We start from the raw sequence: 22,762 nt of genomic DNA on the forward strand, positions 1-22,762 counted from the left end.
AAAGCTTTTATATGCAAACCATAGATTCCAACACCTCTGTTTTTCTGACAGATTATCAACACTTGGCCATCTTTTTTGGCCTATCAGGTGTTCTGTGGTCAGTTTTGATGTGAGCGTGCTGACAAGAGCTAAGAAAAGCCCTCCAGTTACCTGGGATCCGCTGACATTGAGTGTCAAAATGGGTGCTGAGAGCTGGGGGCCAGGTGACAGAGTCGCCGAACAGCTTTCTTGGACTTTGGACAGAGTGACATCACACATAAGGGATCCTTCTGGCTTGTCAAAGTTTCGGCTGGCAAAAAGAAGGATGTCGACCTCACAGGCTGAGGGGAAAGTCTAAATTTACAGCAGCTATAGCTCCTGTCACAGTAGCCACACGTTTGACAAAAGAACAGACTAACTACATTATAAGGAGAATTAAAGGAAATTGTTGAGCACAAATGAGTGTTAATAAAAATGGTTTGCAAAGTTTAAAAGAATTTTAAAGTTAATGTTGTTTAAGCTGGATTAGAAAAATGTTTGCCAGGTAGGTATTCAAGCACAGGAAGTGTCACAAGACTCAGAGGCGAAGTAATATAAGGAGTGGGGCAGGGATTGTGTTGGCTTTGACAACTGACACTGACCAGCCATTTTTCCTGCTGATCTGAAATAGTTATTTATAGCTGCTGCCTGGGTGTAGACAGTAAATTTTCATTTTCACAAGCTGCTGCTGACACAATAAAAGTCTATTATTTTCTTTATGAAATTCTTCAGTCACAAATATAAACATATAATGAACCATTACATTTTTCACAGGCTAGAAATTTGTTATATTCATGAGCAGCTGCAGGGTACAGTAAGGAACGCCTAACTGAAGTCTTCCCTGACAGTGGCCAGCAACATCAGAGCTATTTTGGTGTACAAGGTGACGTAGCGATGATTACCACAACTCCTCCTTCAGCCATTCTGTCCTGCCTTTCATATCCCTCTCTTCGTTCCTACCTCACTCTCACTCTCTTCTATCTCTGTCCAGGGCAATTTCACCATCTGTCACTGCCGACTTGCTTACGAATACCAATCAAACCCAGTTGTGTTGTCCAACTCTCTGACTTGAGCCAATGGCAGTACAACTCCCCTCTACCCTCTGATCAGTCCCTTGAGCAGTAATTAGGCTAGCCTTGGGGTTTCCTTTCTTTTAGAAAAAAAAAAGTATATTTATGGTGAATTCATAAATCTGTACATTTTCAAAGCAAATCAAGCATACAATAATGAGAGTAAACAAACTGTCTAGCCCCACTGCAACAGGTGGTTGAAGATTATTCACGAGGGAAGCCCTTTGGTTCAAGAGGCTTTTCAGTAAAACAAAATATTGCAAATACAACCACTGCAGACTTCCCTGTCAACTCAATGTATTATACACCAAATACAGTAAGACTGCTTTCTTAATGCCTCAAATATAACACACAGAAAATTAGCTGTTCATTTTTTTTTTTTTAAATGAGCCCCAACTTCCACATACTCCCATCCCCTTACATGGAAAATGACATTATTTCATGCCCATGTGCCAAAGCCTGGGGGTTATAATCATTTGTGGTCTTTCAATGGAATCTTATTGTGATTAAATCCCATATCAAGATATCGTGGTACGCAATTACTTAATCTAAATTGATAATAACAACAACACATACTAACTTAAATTTTTATATTTTGAGTTTATATTTTGAAAGTTCTAAATAAAATTAGTAATTTGTTAAGTATTAAACACAGGAGCATTCAAAAATCGGCTTTACCATGTGGTTATTTCATACAGACTATTGATTGAATTACCAGAGAGATATTGAGATATGAATATGAAGATTTTGGCTATATCATCCAGCCCAACCTGAGCCAAGACCACCCAAGACCTGTGATATGAGTTCCAGGGTGGCGTCACTAATCCCTTGTAATTACATTTTCACACCAAGCATGAGTGAAAATGATAGCGAACCAAGGCAAGCATGCACAGTATTATTTATATACATACATACATACATACTTCCAATCTGTCCCCTATATGTTACCATCTTGAATCCACACGAACACACAACACACACACACACACACACACACACACACACACACACACACACACACACACACACAGTTAGTTTGGGATTTGGATATTTTTTTCTTTAAATTCGTTTGTTTAGTTTTTAAAACTATAGAATAATAAAGTCCTTAAAAAATAATGCCTTTTAATTATACCGAAAGACAAGTGTTGCAGCACTGTTGTGGTACTTTGCACTGGTTTGTACCTGTATGTATTATCTGGGCACAGTTTTCATCCTGAACCTAATATGATGTTTAAAAGTGTAAACTTAAAATAAATGTTGTTGTAAGACCTAAGCTGTTACATCAGAGTTCGTTATTTCGTTATTATCTTTTTGCACTTCTATAGTGCTGCAAGAATGAGTCCTTACCTTAATTTGCATTTTTGCGTTTAGGGTTCCCTCGTCTCAAAATCAGTGAGATTTTCTAATGGGTTTTTGGTTAGTTGCCATAAATAAGGTATGTGGTTAACACAGGCTCAAGAGATTTTAACGTTTTGATCTACGAGTTAAAAATAGGTCAGTAAATACTCCACTCATGGATTATGAAGCTTGTATGTCTTTAAAAAGGCAGTTGCTAACACGTGGCCCAATTAGACAACAAACATCATCACACTGTACATGAAAAATTAGTTAGAAGCCAGTGGATGGTGTAGTTTCTTTATACCCTAACGTTAGTTTTTACTTCTGGCGATTGCATTTACACTTCAAAATCATAAAAGTGGTGTTCATTTGTGGAGATTATGTGGAGAGAGTGTAGAAGCTGCAAGGACAGAGCAGAAAGATGGAGGAGTGGCACAAGGAAAAGAGCCAAATAAAAAACAGATAATAAACAGATACCACTCCTGATGGCTTGGGCAAGACACTGAACCCCAAATTGCTCCCTGTGCTGCGCATGGGTGTGAATGTAATTAAATATATATATATATATATATTTTTATGATATATGATATATATATACAGTACGTACTGTAGATAGATAGATAGATAAATAGCTTTCTCCTAAACAGAATTGGGTCTAGCCTGTATTTTCTTTTTAAATAATAAAGAACGAAGCAACAATACACAAGATTACTGTATGTCAATATTTTAAAATGTGCAGCAATGTAATTCTGTGACCCACAGCAATGAATTTCTGCATAGGAAACTATCTCTACAAATGTATGCAAGTTCCTTGGTAATAATAAAAAAAAACAAAAATTAAGGCAGATGGGATGATGCACTGTACAACTGTGTTTTCTTGTTTGATTATCTGAAAAATTCAATAAAATGTAGAAAATTAATAATAAAATAAAATAAAATACTTAGATTTAAAAATGCAATAATAGTGGTGAACAATGTGCAACATAAATTAATATATCATGTCTGAAAAGGACTAGGAATCTTCAATATATAAATTACACAAGCTACTCTCTGCCCCAACCTCCATCCTTGTTTGGTTCTCCTAGAATACACACAGTTCGGTTAAAATTGATTCCACCTAAACTTTGTTAAGTATAGTTCAGTGATCTTTAATTAACAATGGAAATTGATTAATGTGGTTGTCTCTGGTGCCTTGAAATGCTGCAATAGTCTCATACTTTCAAGTTAGCATTATAAATCAACAGATACACCACAAGCCAAATTGATGTCTTTAACAGATGGGTGAAACATTTTGGGGAAAACAGCCAAACACAAATGCACGTACACACATAGACACACTCACACACTCACATACACACACACACACACACACACACACACACACACACACACACACACACACACACACACACACACACACACACACACACACACACACACACACACACACACACACACACACACATACACACACACACCCAGTGGACACAACACAGGTCACTAACAGGGAGGGCACTGCAGCCATATGGCTCAACTTGTCACATCCCAGGAAGCTGCTGGCATCACAGGCTGCTCAAATAGCCATTAGTACAAATTACCCAAACAATGAAAGTGAGTGTACTCAGCAACTTTTTTTCAACAGCTGCTCTGCAGGAAACCCAAAATTGCAAATAAACAAAGGGTGTGGGGCAGGGGGAAGGGGGAGAAAGTCGTCCAGCAAAACCAAAGTGTAAGTGAGAAATCCCCCTCAAAGCCGGTGGACAGAATGGGTTGGCTATGCCCTGGAGTAATGACCATCAAGGGATTTCTCTGTGGAGTCATTGATACACACTCATAAAATTAAAACGATAAAATAAGACTATTCATTTTGTGTTTAATATTTTTTGTGCACAAATACACAGTATTGGAATTTGCTTTAGCTTCATGCTCATGTACAATAATTCTAAACTAAACAAAAACTGTATTAACATTTTTCCACACAGCATTTGACACTGAAGGAACCAGAGCTGCCAGGGATAGGGGCAAGCGTGTCAGATCTGAAGAACAATGACACGGTAGGATTTGACTTATTTGTTCTGAGACAGAGAAGTTTTATCTTCAGTTTACTATCTGCAAGGGGGAATCCACACACTGTAGGGTGGCGGCAACGTTACTGCCTCGCAATCTTCACATTGATGAGTCTTTGACTGTGTCTGAGCTGTTCGAGACCCACACATAAAAAAATGAATACAATTAATTTCAGGTGCTGTATACTGATTCTAAAACTTCAATCTAAAATAGTTTAAACATGGATTATAGCCAATTACTTTAAAATGGCTATCTCAAATGGAAAACCCAACATTTCCTGATATTGCTGCTTCATAATAAAAGCTTTTAACTAACAAATTATTAAGGGACTTTTATTGTGAAGAATTTTTAGGAGATTCATGTGATTATCCATTTTACAACTCAGCACTGACTTCTAAATAGAAACTGCAAATGTTACAAAGAAAGAACAGGAATGTCTATAGCAATATATCCTTCACAACCATGAATTCTGTTACATTTTTTGAACCTTAAAATTAGGTTATTGCCTTTGCAGTCCCAAAGATACCTGCAAGGCTGCCTTATCCAAACAACCGCAGTCCAAAGAGCTCCAGAGAGCCGGCCGTAGATAAGTGTGTGGCCCAGGGCACATGTGATCCTAACCACCTCCAAATGTAGTTTGAGTGATCGGATCTCAATGTGTCATCAATGTGTCATCAATGTGTCCTGGGTTCATTCAAACCTATATTTAGTGCTGTCAACTTGCAATCAGATTTTTAAAAACTGGTCTGAACAGGGCCAAAAGGGGAGTGAGAAGACACCAACTGTGCCCAACTCCCTGAGGTGCAATTGATCACCCAGCAGATTAATCAGTCTTTGGTATGGGTTTTGACCCTGTGCTGACAAACAGAGACCTTCTAGACCACTTCATCGCACTGGGTATTTTAGGTGGCCCATTAGCATGCCTGACTTCGAATCCGCCGGGGATGAAAGCATTGCACTATCATTTTCTCTTTCTGTCTGTGTAGCTGTGTATCTTTCTACACCCCTATCTCACTGTCTCTCTTTGTGTTTAAAGCTTTTCGTTTCTCACTCTCTGCCTTCCCATTTTCAGACACAAACACAGACATCTCTTCATCTGTCCCTGACGCTCCCTGATAGCAGTAGTGGTGAGGCTGATAGCAGAGGCCAGGAATAGAGGTTAACGTGACATTTTTTGTACCTTGGAGCCTGCACCGTGAGTTAATGTTGGAAATGGGGCAAGTTTAAGAATGAAAAGTAGAGCCACAAACATGCACAATGTCAATGTTAATAGTAAGCATGTTTTTTAGCTTTTGGTTTGGGTAAGGGAGGTAGGTATCAAACTAGAGTGACACCAACTAATTACTGAAAATAATAATAATAATAAAAAATTTCTGTTAATATTATTGTTAGATGGCAAAAGTTTGTTTTGCCCGGTATGATGACTAGAGAAGCTGAATCTATGACAAGTCATCGTGCTTACATAAAGTTAGATGGATCTTTCTGTTCTCATTTCCAGGGCGTAGAATACCACTCTTCTGTCACAGCCCTCTGTGTTTGATACCGATATACAAGGCACCCTTGAGCGTCTGTATGAAACGCATAAGGCTCAACTGCAAAACCATCAATGCCGTAATTAGACGTCGCGAAAAAGTGCTCTAGAATTAAGAGTGATGAAGGCTGTGTAGTGATGAGGTCTGGATGGTGAATGAGTCAAACAAACAAGACTTTCACCCAGGAGACCAAGGTTTATGTCCTTTGTTTCTCGTGTGTCACTGTAGTAACTTTGAGTCCAGTTCAGACCAAAGATTCACGTTGAGACAAAATCCTTCTATAATGTTGCAGGTAAAAGTTGCAGCCGTGTAAACCGGCCTGTCTCATCTGGACTCAAACCGACTGATGTTGTCGCCTGTGACTAAGCTTGTCAAGACTCCAGCAGCTGCTTTTAGAACGTAAGACAAGTCACCTGTTTCACCACCCAATTAAGTTTTAGCAAAGTCTGCTGGACAAGTCACTTACAAACAGTCAGCTGGCTGAAATGGCCCATTTGGACAGAGGCTCAACAAACTTGCGAGACAGAAAGACAGAGAGAGAGAGAGAGAGAGAGAGAGAGAGAGAGAGAGAGAGAGAGAGAGAGAGAGACAGACAGACAGACAGACAGAGAGAAAGACAGAGACGGAGAGGGTCGAGCGAGCAATACAATAAACAAGGAGAGGCAAAATAAAGCCTACTAAATTTTTGCACCCCTGCTGTTCAATGGCACCTGCATTGAAGAAGAGGTTTAGCTTCAGTACAGAGCCTCCCAGGTAAAGGTGCTGGAACTCACTTACTTATACATGTATTTTGCTGACCCCATGTGTTGTTATTGTTGCTGGTAAACTTGGCAGGTTTGTATGGAGCCAGGCTGTTGAGAACGTTGTAGGGGGTAAGTAGAATCTGCAGAATCTCTTTGTCCTTTATTTAATCAGGAGCCAGTGGAGGTCAGTCATGGAGGACTGGGGTATGTGGTCACAAGAGTGGGCACTGGTTAAGGAGGTGGGCGGCAGTGAGGATTTGTTTGTGGTGCCATAGAGGATGCTGCTGCAACAGTCAACCCTGAATGTTACAAATGCATAAATGAGTGTTTCTGTAGCAGGTGAGGTGAGTGATGCTGGCATGACAGGCTCCCTGGCGTTACAGAGGGGGAAGAAGGCTGTTTTGTTGTTGTGATTGACATGGGTCAGAAACAAGAGGGCATGGACAAAGCAAGGTTGCAGATTTGGGTGGAGGTGAAATGAAAACGTGGGTATGCCCCCCCAATAGCACCCCCGCCCCCCTTGAAAGTCAAGTTGATTTTATTGAATTGTATTTTCTGAATGGCGTCAGATCCCAAGAGAAGTCATTTAATGATCCCTTTCCTATAGAACAGCTCTTTACCTTGTCCTTTCAGTAAACAAACTACATAACCTTATGTTATTTATCTTATTTACACGACAGCATGTACATTCTGTCTCTATATGGTTGCATTTTCATAATTCTCAGAAAACTCCGACAGTGTTGGAGATTCACTTGTTCAAAGATCGTTTGTTAAATTGTTTGGGAAGAGGCTCCACTCCTAACGGGGGGGAAAAACGAAACTGAAACTTATCAGAGATCCTATATTGTTTAGTTCAAGAAGATGATTCACGCCTACAAAGAACAACTAAAACAGTATTAAATAAACGGAAATTATTTCTTTAGTTTGTTGTGCTGGAAACCAATAAGTGATTTTTTATTTAGCTTTGGACTGTTTCTGTTAAAGAAGCCCCCCCCCCCACACACACACACACACACTGTAAACCTAGGGGAAACACTGAACCTCAATAAACTAAAGTTGTGTGACTTTCTATTTCCTAAACCAAACCAAGTAGTTTTGATGCCTAAACTTAACGTAGTTTTTGTTTTAATTCACATCAGCCATGTGTTTTAAAATGCCACCATAGATTGTCGCTACCCACTGTGTCAAAAAACAATGCCAAGTAGCCCTCACACTGCGTCAGTAGGTGACGAGTAGGGAATGAGAAATGGTTGCAGCGGTTCAGTAACGTATATCTGGTGCAGAAATGTACATAGGATACAAGTATAAACATCCACAATGCTTGAGCTAATAACACACAAGCTATTCTATTCTTTCATGTCTTTATTGAAAATACCCATTGAACATTCACTGAAAAAGTAAGTGAACCCTTGGATTTAATACCTGATCGAACCTCCTTTGGCAGCAATAACCTCAAGAAAGTGCTTCTGGTAGCTGTGGATGGAACTTGTCCAGGTGTAGTTGTGCAATGTCTATTGGTAAAAACAACTTGAAACTGCATGAATCATTAAGTGTGTTTTTATGATGAAAAAATGTATACATTTGATGATGTGGCATGATGGTTAGAGAAACAAGCATGTGCCTGAAAGATCCCCAGTATGGCAGCATAACTCTGCGCAGTAAAGCCAAAGAATGCACCTTCCCCGTTACCATATCTTAGGTGCTCTTGAGCAAGTAATTTAACCTCCAACTGCTCCGGAGCAGCTGCAGAGGCCAGCAGATAAAACTATGGTTGAGCCTGTCATCTCAAAGAGCAGTCAAAAAGTTCAAGTTGCAGAGTCATAAAGCACTATGGGTTATTTGTAGAACATTACTTTTTAATTCATTTTAAATATACCAGTCATAGTTCAAACTATGTTAGGTTTTATAGAGCACATTTAATTATTGACCAACTGTGTGTAAATGCATGTTTTACCCTTTTTTTAATGTAAAGGCAGTCACTGAAACACCATTTTACATGCAAAGATGGTATGGTACTATTAAGAGGGATGCATTATGAAATTACCTTAGTTTTGAGTTTGGAAAACATATTCATAAATTACTGCCATTAATAATTTACTATTATGGCGCAGAGTTTGACAAGTGTGCAATGGTTTTTGATTACAGGAAAGATAATACAAAGTGGGCTTGGTGACAGGTTGATTGGCTCTCACTGGTGGCAAAGTGGTCTCAGAAGAGTCACTGTTTGCCTATTGCCATCCTGCTCAGTCCATTTAAATCTAATCCCTGAATGTAAATCTGTTCCAAAGTTCTGTGGGGTCCTGCCAGTGTAAAATCTGCAGCTAAAGTGTGAAATAGCTTAAGGGAAGAGTGATTAGGTTAATTTGAAACTGTAGCTGCAGTGTTTCTGCAAAATAGAGTTCCTTTATTGCAAAGGTTGTGCTCTATATAGGACTCAGGAGACACAAATGACTACATCAAACTCTCCTCTTATCACAGTAACTGAGAGACAATGTAGACAACGTCAACATGTTACCTACAGTACAGATACAACATGAGCCAACCCTATTACATGTCTAACTATCTTGACACCACCACAAATCACTAGGCTTCTTCAAGCTGCCACTCATTGCCACATACGATCAAAAGAAGCATAAATAGTGCTAATAAGCCCTCATCTGCTACAAGTCTATGAATATCTCTTACAGAGGAGTGTACTATGGAGAAAACACAGTCAGTAAATTAGATTTAGTAAGACTAGTGGTGGTTACGATGTTCCTTTGATGGACAAGAACACCTATGTCCCTGAGGGACTCTGCTGACCACAGACTCATAAATCTGGATCTGTAAGACAAGCAAGACAGAACACGTAAAAGCTTCTTTTAGAACCTGCACATGTTGCTTTACTACCCAGACAACAAAAAGTCAGTTTGGTCTTGCTTAAATAGTTTGCACACACAGGATAAACATGAAAAACTGAATAACACACAACAACGACTACACAAGGTCTGGAACCACTTCGCATGATATACTATTTTAATGAAATATCTACATCTTCATACCGACTTCTAAAAATGCAAGACTATTTTGTGTATTCTTTACATTGCATTAGGGTTGAAAATGCAATACAGCACAAACAATATGACAAATTTATCACAAGCTGTACAAGCCAATGTGTGGCCTGATGGTAAATTTACCTACATTTAGGCGCAGTCAACCGGATTTCAATTTTCTAAGGTAAACTGGCCCTGAACTCCCCCCGTCCATTAGCTGTTAAATTTACAATGACGTGTTCATATAACACTGCTGAAAATACCAATACCATTTTGATAGATGACATTGACCTGGGTGAAATGGCTTAGATAACTTGTCATATCATTTTCAACAGTTCAAAGTGTATTTATTACAGTGATTTGTTAATGGACCAACTTATGTCAACATTGGTCCGATTGAAATTATGGCTTGGTGACCTTTATGAATTTTCCAGAACTGCTTTTTAAGAAGTTGCGAAATTGCTGGCAATAAAATTGTTAACCTTGTGGCCAGATTATATTACCAGGGTCAAATACCAATGTTTTATCACTTTCACCAGTGGGCCATTTATTCCATGAACAGATGCCTTGTTATGTAAAGCAATTTTTTAGGTGTTTGGCGTGTATCAATGCATTTATCAATGGTGTATGTAATTAAGTGTGAGAGGGAGGCACAAAGACTTGTCAGCAAATTGCATCCATGTTCTAACGATAAAATACATCACACTGTCACTGCATCTGAATCATCTTAATGCTTGACAAAGTTAAGAGTAGGCTTGACATCATATAAACCATTTGATACAACTAAAGCCTAGACCAGCTGACTTTCTATGCTGTAGGAACAAGCTCCCACCACAGCGACTTCCTGGTTGATCGAATACAGAAGTGCCAAAATTGCAGTTCTCCAAATGGCCACTGGGCGTTTGCACAATAGAGCAGTTTCTCATTGACCCCCATGTTAAACAGGTCGTTTTCACAGCATAACTAAACCTATTTAAGGCCTGGTACAAAAAAACATTATTGTCTGTATGTTTAGGTCATATCTCCATGACAACACTGAGGGAAGTGAATTTTTATGAATAATTAGGGGAGCTGTCTCTTGAGTTACAGCTAGTCACTGGCCCTCACTTCTCCTCGGATGTATAAGTCAGCCAGAAGGAATTATCTCCCTCCCCCGAACGTCACATCAATGCCTTTTTTTGGTAAGAGGAAATGAGGCAAAGTCAAAGTCAGACAAGATAGATAGGCGAGTACGATTGAATCACGTGGAGAGAATGGACTCCGACCGGGTATGCTACATCCATTTTTTTATACAGTCTATGTATAGGAAGTTAATCGAAAGCTTTGAAGCCTAACAAACACATACACATATCACATAGCACTGCCACTCCCTACCTTGATTCATTTCAGGATAGATTAATCATATTTCACTAACTGATCCTTTATATGGTGATTATGAATACTTAGAGGAGGCTATTATCACTCCTTGCTTCCCTTATGCACGCCTGGTATTCCCTCCTGAGCAGCCTATTTCTTTCAGAGCTGTGATGCTGAAACGTGGCATCTCTGCTATTAGGGACCTATACATAGACAGCCCTACTGATGCGATTGGGGGGTGGGGGGTCACTCACTTATCCTCACCCTGAAACTCACCCTCTCTAATTCAACATAATCACTAACAGTCTAGCTATTCTGATTTATTTATCCAACTCATTTCAAATCCTAAGCACAAAGTTAGAGTAAATCCTTGCCAGTAGTTTAAAACCGACTGTGTCTACCTTTAATGTCATGTGTCTTTTATCTGTTTTTTTTCTGCCTGTCACCATTTCAGCCAGGTTTCCGCAAAAATCATAGTACCACTACTGCTGCCTTGAAGGTCATAAATGATATAATGGAAGCCATTAATAACAAGCAGTGCTGTATTTCTTTGTTTATAGAATTTTCTAAAGCCTTTGATACTGTTCATTAATAACTTGATTACTTTTAATTGATCGTCCAACAGCTTTAGTTTTCCTATTTCTTTTCGTGAAAGGGTTCTGCCTCAGATTTATTACAAGTACCAAAGGGGGTTCCACAGGGTTCAATTCTGAGCCCATTATTGTTAACTATATATATATATATATATATATATATATATATATATACTGTATATAAAACCTTGGGCAGGACATTCTAAACTTCTTCCTTTCAGTGATGACACTGTCATCTACTGCTCCGCACCCACTCCTGCAAAGGCTTTTAAACATCTATAACATGCTTTTCACAGAGTACAGGAACAGCTTTATCATCTGCAACTTGCTTTACATGTCGAGAAACCAAACGTATGTTCTTCAACATTTCAAAAACAGCAAGACCAGCACTGTCTAAGAAAATTTGGTAAACAAATGGAGTGGGTATCTAGTTTTAAATATTTAGGATTTTTGATGATGATGACCACTTGTCTTTTAAGGAGAATATTCAGTAAGTTGTTTAAAAGCTGAAGCTCTTATTAGGGAATTTATTAAAGAAACAAGTCTTGCTTTTTGTTTTATGTAAAACAGAAACTGATGGAGTCAACCTCTTCACCTGTTATTTACTACGGAGATCTGCTGTATATAAATGCATCTGCTAAATGTTTTCACATGTTGGATAAGAACTGAGATTTATAACAAACGGGGTATCTCTCACTCTCCTGTGTTCTTTACACTAAAGTAGGCTGGTTATCGTTATATGCACATTGTCTCAGTAGTGGTATATGTTCATCTATAAGGCCATTCTGCTTAAAATTCCTTTTTATTTATCTTTTAATTTAATTAATTTGGAAACATGGAGGTAACAATCTCCACTCAATGGACATTTTTGCAACTGGTCGTTCCAAAAGTAAGAACAGGGCTAAAAAAGAAAGCATTTAGGTTTTCAGCACCTGTTGGTTGGAAAAAGTTTGTTTTTATTTGGCTAATTATTTGTTGTCTGATTTTTTCATACTGTAACTGTATTGATGTTGTCTTGGTCAGGTCTCCCTTGTAAAAGAGATATGTGATCTCAATGGGACTAACCTGGTGAAATAAAGGCTAAATAAAAAAATTGAATTCCTATCATACATTTTTGAGCCTGCCTTTTCCGAGATAAGAAGGGTTTGGAATTTATAGAGATTATCACCACACAACAAATACATTGCTATTAAGTTTTTGCCTGATTAGTTTACAGTGTGTTGCCTCTATAACAAGCTCCCAAAGACACACACACACACACACAGCACTTATACAATTCAACCAAAATACAAACACACACATATTTTTGTTTTTATTATCACTCAGCATTCATTATTATGTATTTTTCAACATCAGATTTCCACACAGTCAGAGGAATTATAGGTGTGCTTTGTGGTCATAGTACAGTTATAAAATGAGCCGAGAGCATTAGAGCAGCCGACACAATACCCTTCTCTACTTCCATCACAGCTAGTGTTATGGTTAGGTCATATTGTAAAGTTTACAGCCTACCATACTGTTGCTTCTGCATTGCTCTGTATAATGCAATGACTGAAAAAGTGTGAGGAAAGGAGTTTTCATTTTAAGTACTTATTGTGGTGAAAGGTCTATCTTAAGTTTAAGTTCATATAAAACTGAAATGGATGGGGAAAAAATCTGTCCTTGGATGGTTGACAAATCGACCTCTGCATGGTCTTTTAATTGCAATCATAAAATATAATTTCTGACCCTTCTTTGTGTATGTGTGCCGCACCTGTGTACGGCGGAGGTACTGTAAATTTGATTTCCTGTGTTCTGGCCCTGTCACCGTGTGGACGAAAGCAAAATGCCTTTGGGGTGAGCACACGTGCTACAATCTCCCCTAGCCTCAGCTGTTGGTGCCGGCCTAACAGAGCACAGCAGAGCGGCTGTGTGAGACTTAAAACAGGGTGTGGGTTTATGTGTTACTTAGACACCCCTACTCTCCCACTGTTAAATCTGGAGGGCAGCATGCTTTCTATATATTCTCCAAAGGCTTTTACTGCTACATATTCCGAGAGTTGAGAATAGGCACATCATAAAAACATCTAAATTCTAGTTTATTTGGGCATTGTGTATAGTTAAGAATCCCTCTGCCGCAAATTATTTTAATTTGTAAATGTTCACAGGAGCCGTACTTATCCTTTTCACATCTATGTAGGTACAAGAATTTGTGAGGGGCATGCCTGTGCAGACCCCGTTTGGACAAAATGTTAGCAGAGCAAAGGCCTCCTACTCATGTTATCCTTGTGAGAAAAGAAAATCGCACAGCGGTGGCAGAATTGGCAAGAGCTTAAAACAGTGTCTGACTCACCTGTAACTCATAGAACCTAATGTGGGAATTAATACTGAGTAAGTACTGAATTCAAGCAAAATGCCCACATACCACAGCCTACCTACACCGCCTAGTACCCACAGTACCTGATAAACATTTCTGAGAAAAGCATCTTCATCAATCGATTTTATTGCCAAAAGGCCCTTCACTTTCTTTAAATTTGTGTACATTTATTTCTAAAGTATCACTAACAGATCTGCCCTTTAGTTTTAGTTTATTTTGTTTATTTGTTTCAGGGACCATGTACAAAATTCATTGGTTACATAGTGTAAAAAGATGATTTGTACCAAATTCTAGCTAAAAGCTAATTTCCATCTGCAGTCCCTAGGCAGGTAGAAGCAGTCAGGATACAGGACTAATATATTTTAAAAATGAACCGCCTTCTAAATAAAATTGAACATAGAGTCACATTTCATCTTTTATAATCAAAATAACTGACGATTAATTTAATAGTTGACAATTAATCAATGAATCGACTAATAGTTTCAGCTCTAGTGGACAAGTAAATTAAAAACAAGCATTGAAAAGAAATAGAAATTCACTGAGTAAAGGGTGAATGTCCATAAGGGTTTGATCTACATATGAGCACATGTTCCTCCATGCCACAGTCCACAAGCTAGCCTACCAGAATGAGCAACCTATACTGCATCAAATCCTGAAAATGATTAACAAATTTTGTGTTTTGGGACAGACTGATGTCCTAACTGCATTTTAGCTGGTTTAAAAGAGTTCAAAGAGAGGTATTTTTAACTAGAAATCAACATTGGTATTCCCGTTGATGCTGAGGTGCTCCCATCATTCACTTCTTGCTACTGGTTGTACTTTAAGCCTGTTTAAAGTGTTTGTAATTCATACTCTATTGAAATAAATGATTTCTGGTTTCCGTTAATCCAACAATGTATTACATTGTGTCATACAACATGAGGAATACTTATGCCATATGGTTTGGATGTGTGCCAAATTGCTGGCTGTCATTTCTAAGATTGTCGTATGCATCTGACCTTAATACCATTACAGGGTTTTGTCATTGGCACTTTTGGCGGCGCTGAGTTAAACCACAGCATGCTGATTTAGGTTTCCATTAACAGTCTTAGCGCACAAAGCCACACTCTACTCCTCCCCCTCAAAAAAGCTGTGCTGTCAGACTCAATTCATGTCTATGCAGAAGACCAGAGAGAACAGCATTTTTAAAAGTCTCAGCTCCCATTACTTTTGTTACCTCTAACTGAATCGCTGTGGTTTGAATTTTAGTTTCCCCCCTGCATCCCTCTATGAACTTTCAGATATCTGCTGTATTTTACTTTGTGTTTGCGTTCAGCTGTAAAGGAGTCATGTTAAGTTACTGTTGATGAAAACTCAACATTTCCTGATTTTGCTGGGCCCAGTCCAACCAAGTTCAGCTAAGCCAGCCCATGTACAGGTATATGGAAAAATAGCATTTGAGAGAGTGTGGTCCATAAATGCTCTAAAATATGAGATAATTTAATGTCCCTGAGAATTCAGGGCTGATGTCATTTCAAGTGAAAAAATGAATATGTATGTACACACAGAGACAATATGAATATAAGATCTGCAATCAAATCTAAAATGAATATATAAGTCTTGCAGCCTGCACTTAATAATCCCCAAGAGGAAGTACACTTTATTAGTTTCATATGAGCAACCCTTTAAATTTAGATTGTGCTTACACTGAGACCTTTAAACTCTGCCAGCTCATCAAGGACTGGGAAAATAGTGATGAAAAGATAATCCCTAAGGACTTGATTGATTGTCTCCTGTTGTTTGAGCTAAGGGAAACTCCTGCTCGGTGTTCCTGGGAGTCAAAATGTCACAAAGTTAACTCTTTCTCCCTATAGCTGTAACTATATCTTTTAAAAGTAGATATAAAGAAAATACGTTTCAAGTTAATTCACCAATCTGGAAATGTTACCTCACCTATCAAACCATTTGAGTCACATATACAGCTTCAGTTATTGCAGCCCAAAAACGAAACCTGGCACTGTGATGATTTCAGGATAAATAGTTTATCCCACTAAAGTCCGTCCAGGTAATGTGAAAATCTCATTGGTATACAAATGAAATTAAAAGTTTCTCTTTTGTTCCACATAGTTATTCCTGCAAATTCAACAAACCCTTTCCACTAGGACATAATAAAGTCTGCTGCAGCAATACACCTGCCTGCAGTGACATAGTTGCATCCAGTGTTAGGACTAACGTATTGCAAAGTAAAGCATTACAGTTTTTACTTCATGCAGTAAATAGTACTGCAACTCATTATTTTTTGTGTGTGTCTATCAGTGTCCGCAGCTGTCTCACACTTTGGGACCCATCAATTCCCCTACTGCAAACCTGTAAAGTTTTGTGAATGTATCTGCACGGTTGTGATGCTATCAAGGTGACAAAATCTGTCCAAAGACAAAAATATAAAAACATGGCAAAATACTAAACACTGCCTCTGTGGTAGTTCCAGCTTACATTAGGCATCTCCAGGACCACATTTGCCACACACACACAATCACTAAAACAGACTCACAAGGTAAAAACATTACCAGTGTCAGCTGTCATGACTGCAAACAAGATGTCATCAAAATGTGTAAGTGCAACATACATGCCAATGAACTGCAGCAAAAATTTGCCAAAATGGCTAAACATACACATTTACAGGCATGTCTGTTATGTGAACTGTCCCTGTAACTTTAAACATAAAAAAAATAATAAATTCAATAAATAAATAAATAAGCCCTCCCAAAATAATCCAGTTCCGAGAATGTTTTCCTGTTATTATGTCACTTTGAAGTATACAAAGAGAGGCATGTGTACCTGCCTTTCCAGTTCACTAAGTTCACTATATCCAAGTTTGAGGGAATGGGGCATTCATCTTCTCCCGGTACAGTGTTGTGATTTCGGCTAATATCATGAGTGTTTTTATCACATAACAATCTTGTGATGAATTACTGATGTAATTACAGGATGCACCTAGACTTGACTTATGTCACCACAAAAGAAGATGCCAACATGGCCCTGGTAACTATGAGCCTCAGAGGCCCCTGCCTGGTGCCATGCAACTGTCAGCTATTTAACATTAAGATTAGCCACAGTTGCTGCCACGTGTCAACACAGCAATGAACACATGCTTAAGGTGATGGTGGTGGGGGAGCGAGATGGTAGTAAGACTACAGGAGGTGACACGATAAATATACAATTCCTGTAAGCAAAGGGAGAAAAAACCCATCACCTACAAGTTAGGCCATAACCAATTTACTACATGCATAGTTAACTGTGCCGAAGAACCGTTATTGAAGGAGAGATCTCAACATCTAGTCTCTGTGAGGATTTTATATTAATAACACAAACAACCTCCTAATAGTATTTCAAAATAGATTTTGTAGAAAGCAATTGACACCTTGACAATTGTTTATACTCTGCCTTTTCTTTTCGTGCCAACGGCCTAGCCTCTATGGGTATAGTATAAACCACTGTTGAGTTGCAGGATTCAAAAAAATATGTGCTTCCTTCTCTGAAACAAAATAAAATAATCACTGTATTTATTTTGCTCAGCCTTGTTCAAACTAATTCCAAAGATTTCAAAGGAGACTCTCAATATCTCAGAGCTGTAAAGCCAGCTCTCTTATCTATTGCCATATCTAAGTCCAGACAAGCATTTGGGCAGAGCCATATGAGGTGTGGGAAAGCCCATCAGATTAGCTCTCGTTAATGACCTTTGGTGAAAGACTAGGGACTCATTTCACTAGCCAGGTTATGTTACATAAAGTGAATGGTCTTAATATTTAGACGGATAAACAGTAACAGAACAAATAAAACACCTAAAATCATCTTTCATGATGACAAACCTAAAGGTATTGGATAGAATAAAGAATAGAATAACTGCCCAAAAATGAATTGCTTGTTTCTATGAAAATAGTGACAATGCCTCTTAGGACTGGAGAGTAGTACATGCAGTATATAGTGCACTATATACTACATGTATAAAACTGAGTCACATATTAAACTTGGCCTACAATGTAGGGCTGCCTAAAGTGCAGGCTAATAAATATGACTCAGATGCACCAAATGTAAGTGGGTATAAGTGTTGATACATAACCAAGCAGTTTTAAATTGTGAAGAACGTATTATAAAAATGCACATGTATCACAGAGGTTTGGTCAGGCGAGTTAGATCCTGCCATTCAGGTATACAGGCTCCCGGTCTCATCGCAAACTAATGTGACAGCCCAAACGATCTATGAGGAAATTATGTTTACAGAGACTGTCAACAGCCCTTGTTGTACAACTACCAGCCGGGCCTACTGGATATCTTCCCGATTGTCCCGAAAAAAATAAATCCAGGGAGTAGGGAGAAAATTTTGAAAATAATTTTTCTTTATGTAATATGGCCATTACTCAATCATTACTTATCTGTTCTACTGGGGTTGAAATTGATCTAAGACACAACTAGCCACAAAAAGAAAAGGTAACATAACATCTAAAGGATTTATTTTACAGTGATTAACAGCAGCAACAGGTTCACTTTACAAACTGAACCCCGTAAACTCAAAGTATGACCCTCAATAAAGCAGAATAACAGCTCAGTGGGATTTACCTTTCCTGTGGCATTTTCACACGTCAGTGTGCTGATGAGGAGTTGCAGGGACTGTGGTACAAGGTCAAATTTCCTGACACAACTTTCCCTTATGTGACATGCTGCCAGAATGATATAGAGCCAGCAGGTGGGAAAGAGCGGTAAGTTGAGGAAAGTGAAAAAGAAAGAAGAGGGAAGGGATGCTAATGTGGAAATGATGAGACAATGATTGTTAACCATGCTTAACTAATGTCTTTGACCATAAATCTGTTGAAGTACTCAGAGTATTCATCACAGAACCAAAAGAAAATTAAGGCAATAACACAAGCCAAATGGATATTTCCGTCCCATCATTATTTATCTTATAATTAGTCTCCGACTAGTTTCTAGATCTTCCTTACTGGTCCACAAGACAGATACATTATTCCGCTTTTTGTTGTCTAGCTTTAACTACACAACTTTCACAGTTTATTTTGGGCAAGACAGTGGATCACTTGTTTAACAGTCAGAGGTCAGCAAAATGTATATGGACATGCTAAAACTATGGCCAGTGCACAATTTCTTCAATAAGAAAGATTTTGTCTTTTTAGATAGTTTTAGTTTAACATGTTAGGCCTATATGGAGTTGTGCTTAGAAGTGACTACCTTGCATTTTATCCTGGCCTTATATGGTCTGCATTTTAACCTGTGCAAATTGGTATTAAAAGTTAATTTATAAACTGACTGCATACAAGACATTCAATAAGGTGGTAGTAGTCCCGATGCATCAATTTATTTTAGCTAACACTTCAGAGCTACACATCTTATATTCTGCTTGGAACTATGAATTTCTATTTATTATCATATAAGTTATATACAAATTATATATGAACAGAATGAATGCAACTGACACCTTGGTTTTAATATTTGATATCCTCTTCAGAGACTGAACAACAAAGCATATCATTTAAGAGGAGCATCAAAGAACTTAAGACCACAACTTTTATCCCGTAACGGTTTCACTGAAAAGACCCTGACAGGTGTTGAGACGACAACTATACTTTGACTCAACCAGAAGTATAGAACACCAACAGTGTCCCCAAATTCACTTAAAAAGGGATATTTAGAGAGGATTCAAGAAAACTGTAAGAGATTGAAAAAAAAAAAAAGAATAGTGAAAAAAAGCTTAAATTTCTGAGTGAAACGTTATTGGACTTGTTGTTCCATGCAACTATAATTCCTCTGGGCATATTTGATTTAACGCTTCAAATGTAAATTTGACCTAATATCATCCTCATGTTTAAATGCATTTTTATTGTTGCTACTGCTTTGTTAATTTTGTGTTTATCGTTAGTTTTCTGTGATTGCCTTTTATGCCTACAGCATATATTGCATCCTTAATTGTCCAAGGTGGAGGATCTCTCCTTCAATAACCTAGACCACAGTTTCTCCCTTTATAAATAATCATGAGACTTTTTTAGGGAGCTTTGCTTACTGAGAAGAAAAATACACAGTTCACCCAGTATCCAGCTTAGCTGAGGTGCCGCCGCTACAGACCACAGAATTTTATGGGGGTAAAAAAGGAGAAGTGAGGCCGTTTTGCTGTGAAATCTTGGGCTGGCCCAGAAACCATTGTTAACATGTCCCTATAATATACAAATAAACTTGACCCAATTATAAAGTAAAACAAATTACAGAGTAGGGTAATTGAATTTTCATTTATAATATATTCATTAGGAATTTTGAGATTTTCTAATAATTGTTTAGCAACTTACAAGTATTGGGAAATTGGGAAAAGAAGAAAGGTCAATGGAAAGAGGGTGTTGTGCGGTACAGATTGCAAAGCCTTTTGAGGTAAATTAGTAAATTGTAATATTGGGCTTGACTCGACATTACTCAACAATATGTTGTTGAGTGTGAAAGTATTAATTACAGTATATGCTGTAACAATACATAAACATACTGGAAAAAGACACATCTGAAATTATATTTGCATAAACTTGTGCCCTGATGTATATGACTTTATGTAAATGTGTATTAACAGACCTTTTCTTTTTCTTTTTTACAAAAGATTGGTTACCATTCAATCCACAAACCCTGCTGGATATCAGGTCAGGCAGCAAATCCTTAATTAGTTGATGATCTAAATTAAGCAGCAGCCTGAAAAATCCATGTATGGACTGCTGTACCCTTTTACTCTGTTGCTTAGCATGTAATCTAATTAAATGTTGCCACAACAGCATATTCACACACAACACACTCTCACAATCTACTCTTATTCATTATCCCTCCTGGGTCCATGACAAATATTTGACCTATAAAGCCAGCTTCCCGTAGAATTCAGGAGCATCCAGTTTACACTATACTACACAGCAAGGCTACAAGGGACTAAACTTTTCCTAAACGGTGGCAATCTGATATTCAATCTTTAAAGCCAACAACATGTTTATCCCCATCACTACTTACTAATGTGGACAACAATACTTATTAATAAAGAAAAAAAAGGAACTATTTAGTCCTCACTTAGTACACAATGCTGAAACGCACACTTTTGTTGGCTTGTGGTTAAGCTGTAAAATACTGTGTGTAAACTGTTTTATAATCTCAACCGGTGCTGAGATACAGCTAGTTTTTTGTTACAGGCACTACTCCATTATTTCTCAATTCCGAACAGACGCATTTTTTTAAATGTCGCCAAAATCTAAGTCTTACAGACAAGATATGGTATGTTCAATGAATTGGATGATTCTATGTATACAGTACAAGATTAAAATATATTTCGTATAATCATTGTAATTTTAATGACATACACTGACTTATATTGATAACCACATTCACATAAAAGGCGCACAGAATTATTTTATATTACATTGTTGTATTTTTTATTCACATACGGATAAAGATGCCGATTTTAAGATAACATAGCAGCACGTCTAGTTAACTATAGTAAATGTACAAACATCAAACATTTTACATCCTTAAGCGCTAAGTGTTTAAAAGTGTGTGCGTGCAACATTTTTGTATACATTTATCTTTTTTTAAAAGATCATAGAAATGATATTGTATTCTCCTTGATGTACACAATGCATGTAATAGTTAAGATAAGATTTACTTTTACAACCCGTCCAAAATGGGTTGTTTCACAAAGAGTTTACAGCCAATTAACATTTTCTGTTCACATAAAGCCTAGTTACAATTTTTAGCTACTTAAAACAACTAAACAAATTAACTAATTAATTGTGCAAAGTTTATTAGTTCTAAGAATGTATGCATGTTTGTGTACAATACAAATTACTGCAATAATTATCTCTCACCTTTGTAGAGGAGTACTCAGGCCAGTCTTTACTTACACAGGAACATCTGTATGTTATGTACAACCTTATTTACTTTTAAATGAAATGTTATACCACTTTATAGGAAATATCCAAATACTTAGTTTTGAGACATACTGTAGATAGTGTTTTACTGACATAACTCAGACCACACTCATTGAGGGAGCATATGTTGTTTATATAATGCATCTTCCAGAAATACGGTTCTTTCCACCATCGCAGCTACTTTTTTTAAGTTACAGTGTATTCAAGCATGCCATCACCCAAATCCCTGTGGAATAATGCATTTATCATACAGCCATGTGAGCACCCGACATGTGCTTATTTATACACTTTCTGATTTTGTGGTGGACTTTCTCTTACCTCTGCAAGAGTTCACTCGTTGTCTCAGGGGGGTATCCGCCACTCTGTCCTTTTCCCAGCATTTTTGTATGGCCTCTCTTGACACTCTCAGTGCTACTTGTCCGATCCCAAGCTTGCTGCATGGCAAAACAAACTCCCTAGCACCACCTGCAGCTTCAACACCCCTAACCTCCTCTGACACCCCTCTCAAAAATCACAGTCCAAAGACAGCAAATCCTGATGAGTCAACCTTCTCTAGCTTGACCCCCCCCCCCCCCCCCCCCACTCCTTAGTGCAAGATGACAGAAAGGCCAGCAGGAAGGAAAAGATCGGCTGCTGAGCACTGCAGCAGGAACTCTTTCACTCAGCTACTCCTGATCGACAGCACCAAAGGCAGCAAAGCACCCCTTAGCCTCTTCTCTGCAACTC

The 22,762-nt window shown here is 38.1% G+C and overlaps 1 protein-coding gene across 1 annotated transcript in view; it reads right to left on the reverse strand.

Annotated features, from left to right (window-relative positions):
* Positions 1 to 22,486, reverse strand: part of rbm20 (RNA binding motif protein 20) — a 49,323-nt gene extending 26,837 nt beyond the window's left edge. Inside the window, exon 1 of the mRNA XM_083934997.1 lies at positions 22,355 to 22,486. Within this exon, the coding sequence (XP_083791123.1) occupies positions 22,355 to 22,476 (122 nt within the window). The 5' untranslated portion in view covers positions 22,477 to 22,486. The remainder of the gene's footprint in view (positions 1 to 22,354) is intronic.
* Positions 22,487 to 22,762: the final 276 nt, after the last annotated feature.

The sequence above is a fragment of the Echiichthys vipera genome, assembly GCF_963691815.1.
Source record: "Echiichthys vipera genome assembly, chromosome: 2".
NCBI classification, from domain to species: Eukaryota; Metazoa; Chordata; class Actinopteri; order Perciformes; family Trachinidae; genus Echiichthys; species Echiichthys vipera.